The sequence below is a fragment of the Argopecten irradians genome, chromosome 3 (assembly GCF_041381155.1).
Source record: "Argopecten irradians isolate NY chromosome 3, Ai_NY, whole genome shotgun sequence".
NCBI lineage: Eukaryota > Metazoa > Mollusca > Bivalvia > Pectinida > Pectinidae > Argopecten > Argopecten irradians.
Genome location: NC_091136.1, coordinates 48,794,860 through 48,805,886, shown reverse-complemented (window position 1 = coordinate 48,805,886; position 11,027 = coordinate 48,794,860). Strand labels below are relative to the sequence as shown.

General features: G+C 36.3%; 1 protein-coding gene across 1 annotated transcript; it reads right to left on the bottom strand.

Moving 5' to 3' along the window:
* Nucleotides 1-623: 623 nt before the first annotated feature.
* LOC138318910 (dual specificity protein phosphatase 10-like) lies at nt 624-8,785 on the bottom strand. Its single transcript, XM_069261723.1, has 4 exons — nt 8,028-8,785; nt 4,615-4,770; nt 4,282-4,467; nt 624-2,509 (listed from the first exon to the last, which is right to left on the bottom strand). Exons 1-4 carry the CDS (start codon nt 8,602-8,604, stop codon nt 2,262-2,264), a joined length of 1,167 nt encoding a protein of 388 aa, XP_069117824.1. The 5' UTR covers nt 8,605-8,785; the 3' UTR covers nt 624-2,261.
* Between the last annotated feature and the right edge of the window lie 2,242 nt (nt 8,786-11,027).

Below are 11,027 nucleotides of genomic sequence, written 5' to 3'. Positions count from 1 at the left end.
ATTAATTATTTCTAATATTTTTATCTTAAAGTAAAATTAGAAGCTCAAACTTTCCAATGGTGGTAATGGTGTAAATTAAGTAACTTTAGTAACTGAAGAAAAATACCAAATCGTCTGGTCCTGCTTTTGATAGTGAAAAAATACCATTTGTCAGCGGTGGAGCATCTTTAAGTGAAAAATTATGTCGTTCATTTTACGTGTAGAAAATGTCATTTGTCCTTTTTCATTGCTTTATTTGTGTACGTGTATATAAATGCTATTTTATTTATATATATTTGTCATTACGAATGTCTTGTTGCTCCAACATAACGACCCTCACTGTTTAAAATAGGGGTTTTTCATGTCTTCACGTCCAATCAAATACTAATATTATTTAACGACATCAGAAAATAGTAATGGCAAATTGTGAGCTGCTCCAGCTATTCCTTTTAATGGTCCAGTAAAGCATATAGCATGGGGATTGTCGGGGGATTGTTCAGAGAAACTGCAGTGAGCTTAACATATTAAATTTTCGTCTACCGATACAATTTTTTAAAAACTTGTAATGGAATATCCTCGTGTCAAAGCTAAGCAATATGTCTAATATGTTAAAACGCCGAAGAATAAACAACAGTATACAGGTGTAAGTTCAATTTTCATTTTTTTTATTTTCTATTTACTAGTTGTTTCCTTTGAAATAATCCTTTGAAATAACTTCATATCGTTTGAGTCGGATACCCGGTCAAATTCTCAAAATACACAAAAAGTCTACTTCCACTGACTTGACATTCAAACATACATCCGAACACAAATGACGACATCAAACACGTACAGAAAACTATAGAAAATAGTTATATCTATAAATATAAAAAATATTATCTCATCTAGGGCCTCAGCAGTTACATATCCAATGCCAATTCTCTAGTCAAGATAGAAAGTTTTAATTTGAAAAATGCACTCAATAACACTGTTTTATGAAAACAAATCTCTATAGAATCAGTAAGGAAGAAAATAAATAGGGGATATTTTCAGATATTCTAAATGTCAACAATATCAAAGTGATAATAGCTGTGATAAGCTATGTAAAGATAAACATTAAGTTTTCTTTATAATTTCTATACTGAACTATTTCTTTTGAAAATATTTCAAAAATGTCAATGTAAATTTGAAGGGGAAAAAAAGAATATTAAAAAAAGTCACATTTGGACACATACATTGTATTCTCTATACTAATATGCTGTATATCATATTTCCACCGACGCACAACAATTCCAACTCACACGAGCACGATGACGTCACACACGGCTAATTGATTTCCACCAACCCGTGGGAACAGTCGCAGCACCACTACATCTTTATGACTAGTAACATCAAGAATATCTCGCATACTTCTCTCTCTCTCTCTTTGTATACACATATTTAGGAATGATTCAATAAATATACTAATTATGTACATGTGTAATATTTCTTTGGGGCCGCCTGTAACCGCCGCGGCGGCGACAGACTCCAGGCGTGATGCATAGTTAGTAATAATCATATTAATAAAGGCCAGCGCGGTGATTCCGACCGGAAGTAAACATATGCCGACATTAAATGCAGGCGCACCAAGTCATCACTTCCGGTTTGCTGACTAAGTTGGACAAGAGGTAGTTTGTTAATAGATTGGTCATCTTTTAACCAAGGAATGCCGGTGTACAATGACTTCCTTTAGTATGACAAGCATTTCATGTCAATCCTGCTTGTGTATCACAAAACCGTTATTTAGCTGTGTTGTTCCTAACTTTTCATTATTGAATGTCAATTAAATAAATTGAGTATTAATTGGCTCCAATGTTGAAATTTCTTGTCTGTCCATACAGTCTGACGTAAGTTAATGATCTATAAGTTAATCATTGGATTTCACATTGTTGTATATATTGAGTAAGCTCACCCTGAGATAGTGTATTTAGTTATGTGATGATAACTGTTACCACTTAATCTCTAACCGGAAGTCAATATTATAATATCACTGGACATCTCGTCAAAAATAAAGTTCATGTCACTGAATATGAAGTAAAGATACGTTGCATTACGATAAACGTCTATATCCATTTTCTGGAAAATAGCCCTGAAAACTCCATATCAGATACAGTCATTTTGACATACTTTGTCAATGGGTCCTTTTGCACCAAATAGCACACACACATTCTGATGAAGTGAGAAATGTTTAACTCCACGTTAAATCCACCTGTTTAAATGGTAAAACTTGTCCTGATCAAAGTCTTCGTTGAGAAATGAAAATGTTAGACGATTTTCGGGGTGAGAACTCGCGAGCAGGACCCGCTGTTGAGGGACTGTTCGTATTCCATGAGCTGGCCCATGAAGTTGAAATTGGGAGAAATGATAGATCGTCGTCCTTTCACAAAACGGTAGGCATCCATGAGGCTGAGTGATGAGCGCGTGAGGAGGTAGGCGATGGTGATGGTGGCCGAGCGCGAGACGCCCGCGTGACAATGGACGAGAACACGTGCTTTCTTTTGACGAGCTTCCTCTGAAAATACATAAATGATACACCACATTAATAAAGGACATACGTGTAGTTTTACTCTCATCACTTTCGGCACATATACGAGCACAAAAGAAACTTTTTATTTGCACAAACGCACAGAAAGCTACGCTTGGAGGAAGCATGGGAAGACATCATTTATGTTTAATGTCGTTTAGGTAGCCTTGAAAATTATCGATTCGTTAACGGCAGTTGACCAACAAGATGAATTTTACAATAATATATGTCAAAAACATGTTGCACAAATTGTGCAGAGATATTATTCCGAGTCGCACAGCTGTCGGCGACCACAGCTGTCCATGTGTGTTATTGTATTATAATACGCGAGGTTTGTAAGTTTTCGGCTTGTATATAGGTATTGATTGTTAGAGTATGATTCAGCTTTTGGCCGACGACTGGCGACATCTCTCTACCATCCCTCGGTCTTACTCATTTCCCTTCACACAAACAATAAATACTTTAATGCCTATCTGGTCAAACGCCACCTATTATATCCTAGTTATGACAATGACAACAATTATCCGATCATCATTCGCGCCATGATATGGGAGCATGCTAAATAAGTAATAAACGCTTGCAGGAAAAACCTTCGATTATGAGTAGGATAAAAGTGATTTTTCTTGTTCTTTTTTGTCATCTCCAAAAGAGAAGAGTAAAGTACCACATTAGCATGCATGCTCCGATATCTCTTGTTAAATTCTTCCCTATCACCTGCCGCGAAGTTTTAAACTATCTGAACATGAGTCAGCCTGTGTTTCAAATGTACTATGACAAAGTCGTGTGCCATATGTCCGACTTCGAATAAACTTCTTCCGCTGTAATTAAACTATATAGTTCCTCCTGATATGCAATTTCCATGACAACTGAGCACGTGATGGGGGCTGAGTCATTCCCCTACAGCCGTGACATCAGCTGTCCCCTAACAATAGACACGTGTGTCCTCGAATTCATCACCAGGTGAGAAATTGACATTGACTGGGGCGCCCGAGGGAGATTTTAAAACATGTTGCAGAGATTGGACACCTTTTGATCCGTTATATTGCAAACAATTATTTATGTCCGCATAAGCCCCTATCTTAATCAGGCAAACTTGATTTGTAAACATGCCAGCCCCTAGAAGGGACAAAGCGAGCAAACGACTATCGACCCGGTGAGTCACTGCCTCAGTACGAGATCGAAGTCGATACCCTGTAGTCCTGTTGATGTTATCAGAGCGTCACACACGATTGACTGCCTTCAAACTTTAATTTTAAATTTGACACTTCTTAAATTAGTTTGTTTAGTTTGAAATAAAAATTGAATTGTTGACGTGTCATTAGCATTACATGTCTTCTAATGACATGGTTGTTTAATTATAGATGTTTAAATATTTCAGAATCGATAAATTTTCAAATAAATGTAATTTCATATCAGCGCGTTTCAGTCACTGCTATGTTTGTAGTATATCCGGGAATAATGATAGTATTTAAACTAGCTAAATCGATAAACCACCAAAAAGCTACCGTCTGGGTCCATAGTGTTCATTAAAATGAATTAATTGTTAATGCGGTCGGCTTACTATTTACGGCGGCGCCACTTCGTCATTTACATTAATTTGTTAGCAATAAAAAGATTGTTTGTGCTTAATGATCTAGAAGACTTATCTAATTCGTTTAACTATTCCCATGAAATTCAATGTTTTCAAAGATTTGCTTTAGATAAACTTTATCTATTTGCTGATTTTTTTCCGGATTTTTAACCCGTGCTATAATACCTACCTATAAATTGTATAGCTTCCTGAAAGTATTGCTGGAGATTCTGCGCCCCACTGTCCGAGGCGGGTATGCGCTTGTAAGTAATGCCTTGGTCTTCGAAGTGTTTTGGAACAGTTGAGGTCGTGTTCAGCACGTACGTGATGTCAAGGTCGGTTAACTTTTTGTAGTTCGCCGCGTCACGTTCATTTCCTAATCAACACAAAAATAGAAACATTTTAAAATTAAAGAAATCCTCTTGGATTGACTTGAAATAATTCTAACAAATATTTTCTTGCAGTTGCATTAAATGTTTTTGTTAATTAATTTTGTTAAATAATATATCAAAAAGAGACTTACCTAGGTAAAGAAATGGTAGAATTTGAGTTGCTTCCGCAGCCTCGATCTGGGGTTCGATTATTCCAGTGGTCGGAGAATAAAGGGGACGGGAATCAACGATCTTCACTCCACTGTGGCAAAGGTCACCAAACTGGCATCGGAAGGCTTGAATTCCTCCTGGAAAATATAAAAGTAAAAATTGACGTCAGAATTTTATTATTTGATAAGTCTTTTCGTTATACGATATTGAAAATGTGATATTAGGTGCATGCCTACGCTAGTTATCCCACCCAAGCTCGCGCAATTTTGAATAAATGCGTAGAAACTGTTTAAGATGCGTTTTTGATAAAATATTTTTATATTTTGGGTATTTTATTACCCTACTGGTAAGCACGTTGTACCTGTAAATTGGAGTTTGTATCGACACGCGGTATCAGCCTCACAGAGGGAAGCCCTCCCAGGCCTGATACTGGATGTCTCATCGCGGCTTCCAACAGATACATGCTAAGATATTGCAGATTGAGTTTCAGACGGGGGGAATATGTAGACATCGCCCCGTGTATAAATACGCACCATATCTCAACACTATCTTACAACTTTCCCATCTTGTGTGAGGGGATGTTCCTTGACGTTTATCTGGCGCGAATCAACAAGTGTTAACCGCAAACCATAAAATTTGGGTTTTACGTCAACCGTTATACGCCCATTCATTCATAGCTAAGATGCAGGTTTTATTCGTAATTTCGGAGTTATGCAATTGTTCGTAGACATGAGGGAAAGTGTAAAGCTGTCGAATTTTATCAACATTTACGATAATATATCCTAATTAGAATAGTATTTGCCATTGCTATATTTACATCATGTTTTACACTAGCATTTCCTATATTCAGGTTGAAGAATGACAATAAATGTACAATCATCTGAATTTGTCTATAAAGGTCCGTTTGCCATCAACCTATGAAAATGCAAATGAGCCAGGAAGAAACCGCTAATGACGTAACGGCCGTTTATATGTAATAGTGATTAGTCAAGTTGTAAACGTAAACATGCTGTGTATACCAGTAAGTATGTAAACAAGACCTCGGGACCTATATAGTGTATTTACCTGAGGTCTCAGCGTAAATATAGAACACACGTTTAGCCTTATAAGTCAGCTGGCGGTTTGTTGCGATGACTCATCGCAATAGCGCTGTATGTTCTGTACTAGATCAAACTGGTTTGTGGTTTTCCCTCAATGGAAGAAAATATTGAACTTGTAGAACAACATGTTCCCTACCAGATAAAACTGGTTTTCCCTCAATAAATAAAAAAACGACCTTTGATTTTCCCAATAATAGATTGTGAAAAAAACTGCTTCTAAAGAGTTCTATTTTAGATAAACTAAATATGTTACTATCGCCGCGTTAATTCTACGAATTGAGATGAATTCTGGACTATGGTAATTAAAATAAAATCTTCATCGTCACTTCCCGGAATATTAACAATCTTGTAACAACAAAGTCTTACTTCGTTGTTTACAAATCGATGGTTGCCATGCAGGATTTCCTTTCATGCGCGGTGTAAACAAGAAATAATTCATGACTCAAAACGGTGCTTTTGTATGTTTTATCTTCGTCATGTTTAGTGAAAGTGTCTGCGGTTTGTGGTTTTAGGGAACGTGATGAGTTTCTACCTCAGATACAGTGTCGTCTGCTGGGACGAAATGTCGTCTTCTCAACCTGTGGTGTTTTTGGATACCGCTATGATAACATACATTTAAAATGATATAATTGATTTTTTTCTTTAAAGATCACTATTTACCTAGTATCACAGGGCAATACGAAATCGATACTGTATTCATAATACATATACGCTCAATTATTGTTATGAACCCCATTGAAAACATATAGTTACCAATCCTATTGCGAAATTAATTAAGTAAAGACGCTTTATGAAGCCAAACAATTTCACTGGGTAATTTTTAGACGAGTTATTTCCTAGTAAATAATCTGCTGTTGTTAGGCACCCCTCGTAGAAAAAATAGGGTGAGGAAATAATATCTATCAAAGTTGTTGATACTTTTGGTAGAAAGAGATCCGTATAAGGTTTATTGACTTGTGCCTTAGCGTTTGTATTAATGCAATATGTTTAAACTAATAACTATAAAAGTAATATCTAACAAATAAAAGTTACACTAAATTATGAAAAGGCAACATTTTATTCTAAGCATTATGCTATCATTCATTGATTTCTTTATAAAAGATATTATCATTTGAGTGATATTTCAATGTAAATTCGACAAAAAACAAAGGATCCTAATGCCCAATATAAACGGCCTTTCCAGCTTTATTTTTGTTGAAGAAAAATGAAAAACAAAAGTTTTTCTACACTTCAGAAATATTTACATTGAACCATGCACGTCTTTTCATATTCCAGTTAACATTTGTTTGAAATGTTCATCATAACATTGGAATGCGACCTTTGGTGATTAGGCCAGCGAAAGGCCAGCAACCTCCCGAACCAGCAACCTTCAGCAGCGACTTGTACACTCTGTTGTAGTAATTACACCACAGAACCTGATTATTACCCATTTAACCAATTATAATCTGTGGTGTTCATTTATTTCCCAGATAAAAAGTTCGAGATGGTTTCGGTCCATTGACCACTTGTAAATCGCTCTGATCGTACCCACATTCCGGGCTTAGTACTGGGAACAGAGTGTATGACTAAAATGCGACGGCCGATTGTTCGTCAGTGACTCACGAGTAACTATGCGCCACATAGGGCTGAAGGGGGTCATATACACCGCTAACAAAGGGAGACAAGTCGAATGCCTTATGGGCCTATTGGTCTCGAGGAATTAATTCAAAGAAGAAAGACATTTTTGAAAATGAATCATCAGGCAAATGTTCAGTAGGAACGTTAAAGCAAAAAGAGATTAAATGGTCAAAGGTAGACTTGGGAGGATTAAAATGTCCAAGTCACAAGGTTTAAAGTCATAAAATGACTCTGTAGATATAAGTATTAGTGATAAGTGGATTAAGATTAACGTATTTATGGTAAACTGACTCTTCAATCATACCAAGGTTATGAAGAGAATTATGATGATGCTGATAAATTTGGCGCGATGTTTGGTATATTGACCACAAACATATTTCATTAGATCAATATGCCCATTATCGAACATTACATAACATTAACTATTGGTCTTTCATCATGACTAGGAGTTACGTAACAGTCTCGTAAACGATTATGTAATCCTTCTTTTCTTTTCAAAATTACACAGACGATATTCTCTAGATGCATGAAGTAATTGTTTGTTACCAAACCAATACTTAAAGTATATCGTGTTGGGTATCAAGGATACCCATTGACATTATTGTTATATATAAGGCGATATCGTAACATCAGCAGTACTGTCAGTATATTGTCTCCAATGTTTTCATGATGCTTACCTTGTAGAACCAGGACCTCCTTGCCTTCCCTCAGTAACGAAGACACCACTAGGTACAGAGAACTATCTGTTGGCAGTTGGTGTAAGTCTTTTGTACTGTCATCGTAAAGAATCACCTCTTTGGACCCTCGACGTTTGAACTGCTCTTTAGCCTCCTTGGAGTTAATGAGGTCCACTAAAGTCACCTTTCCCTGCTGGAGACGTTTCCTATTGAATCTGTCACAACAGTTCACATTGACAGCACCCTGAATATGTGTTACGTTATATGAAATAAATGATCTACAATCCACTAAAAGGCAAGTTTTGTGGACTTTGTTGAGTCTTGTAGCCAGTTCCTGAGGTTGTATTGTCCGCCAGGAAGCTGGAGTTGGGGCCAAGGAGTTCAACTGAAGGGGTCCACTTAATGCCACACTCATTGATTCTAATTTACACAACTTTTTCGGCACATGAAAGTCTTCAGAATCCATTAATGATGAAAAATCCAAAGACAATTGTAACCTCCTTCTTCCTCCAGGTAGTATTGTGTTGGTCATTAGAGCGGCTGGGGTCAAAACATCTATATCCCCACACTCAGGCATAGTCTATTACTGTAGAGTAAAATCCTCCAAAAACAACACCTGGTTTACTACACAGACCCGTTACACTAACACTGTAGCATATCAGGGCCTCTATATAGTTCTACACTCTCTAACTGTAATTATAGAAGTGAAGCTACACGTCTTGTTCTATCTTAGTCACACGACACAATGTTTGGGTTGTGCATGAATGGAGTCATTTATAGCTAACACGTCACAGCCGGAAAAATTTTACCATGAGGTCATCATTGCTATAAATAGATGAATCATAGTGTGAAGATTTTCCGAACGCGACTTCGGCTAGTTCCGGTACAGCTCATGAATACTCGGGAACGGTCGATGTTCTTTTCAGTGTAACGTGAGCGGTTACAGACACTTAACTCTGACAAAGGCTCCAAGGCTTATAGAACAACGACAGGGTAATTCAGGATAAGAAAAGCGAGCCTCTCGAGTCACATGCCTATTAGGCGAGGAGCTGTTTCGGGTGTATGTTATGTCAACAATGATGATAATCCTCAGCTGTTGATGACTAGATGATCGTGTAAATGGGTCGATAGATAACTCTGTTTCAACATTCTTATCGATTTAGTATGTCGCGGTGTGTGATTAATATGCGGACACTACTGACTTCCTTGATATGGATTATGATATCGTATAAATCCCAATGCTTATTGCACTGCTATTTACGCACAAAGGCTAATTATATCCTAAAATCTATTGTTATGTTACCGAAATGTAAGAATGTAAACCTATCATGCTTTAGGCTTAATTATAATGTATATGCAGTGTAAATAAGGAATAGTTGTTCTGTCTCCAAATTTGTATGATAATACTTTTTGATGCATGTTTGATTGTAATGAACAAAGTTTTGAAATGTTGTATTATGCGAATCCCCTATATTAATAGATTACAATTTTGTGGTTTCATGTGATCTCGAAATTTTCTTGCAAACATCAGTTTAGTGTTGTTGTTGGAAATTTCATATTAACGCATACGTTGTATTTGTTTTGTTTTTCTGTGAAGCAATAAGTTAAGGTAAACACATAAATATTGTTTGTGAATAAATATCGAAACACTAATAATGTGTTATCGCTGAATTACATTGTAGTCGTTAATACCCCATGCCTAAACGTAAATTGACCTCTAGCGGTTTTCACTGAGGCCCTATCTTTGCCTTTAGCAATTCATATGATTTTTATGTAATTTGCCAATCTGGTTGGAATGCAAGGTAAACATCCAATGGGAACTTCTAATTCAGATTTGATATTGTTTCCTTAAATTCTGAAATGCAGTCCTATAGAAAATTTGAATTGAGATGGCTTCACGAAATAAAATTATAGTGATGAAACAGTTTGATGATGTCACTTATTACATAGAAGTATTACATTAAATTATTTTCGTTATAATTATTCACATTTATGTAGATGCTTTTATTGCCTGGTGTTTCTGTTCTTACTACTCCAAATTATATAATGAATTACCAAGTCACACATTACAAAATAATGCACATTGAATTTGCAATGAAGAGTGCATATGTTGCTGATGTATAAGATACTTTTTTTGATAAAAAACGCCTTAGTTTCAATACATAATGGCATACATGTAATAAATAATAAGAAAGAGATAGGTTTCGTCATATTTTTTTCAGATTGTATAACGAGATCGTGGCGCTGCACGCTGTAAAATGTAAACCATTTCTATTGTAGGGATATTTTGCAAAATATTTACTAGATTAGTTATTTTTATTAGTTTTATTTACCAGACGAGTACGATAATGTAGAGACTCTATTTTGTATAGAGAAGTGAATAGACATTGAACATATCGCGAACCACACTCACAAATGTACAGATACAGAATCTGGCACGCTCAGCATAGATGTTTTCGTGTTTATGACTGCTATCGTTCACAAGGAGCTTAGTTTACAAAACCTTCCCCTATTTTTGGCTTCCTGAACGTTTGATACGGATAGTATTCTTCTATAAATACGCCACGATTCGCCAGCTGGATCGGTGTAAACATGCTGGATACAATGTTTGGTACAAACCTTCGCTGGCGTGGGTCGTCATGAGACTATTTATATATTATACAAAATCATTGGACACGAATTCTTCTGATTGAAGACATGTTTGTCTCACTGTACCTGAAGAAGGTTTCATGAGTCAACAATTCATATAGGGCCTATATAGCGGACAACAAAATCTGTAATGTAATATTTGGTATGTATGCCAAGTCAATAAAGCGATCTCTATTTAATTAGTCTCTCAAAGATATACCGGTATGCCAAGACGACTCGCGCTGATATTTCAGTAGTAATATCTACATTAAAACCCCTCGCGTTTAAATTCAACTGGAAAAAAGAGAGCAGAAAAATGGCATACGTTTGCTACCTGAGGGCTTGTAATGAATGCATACATATTTCAGCATG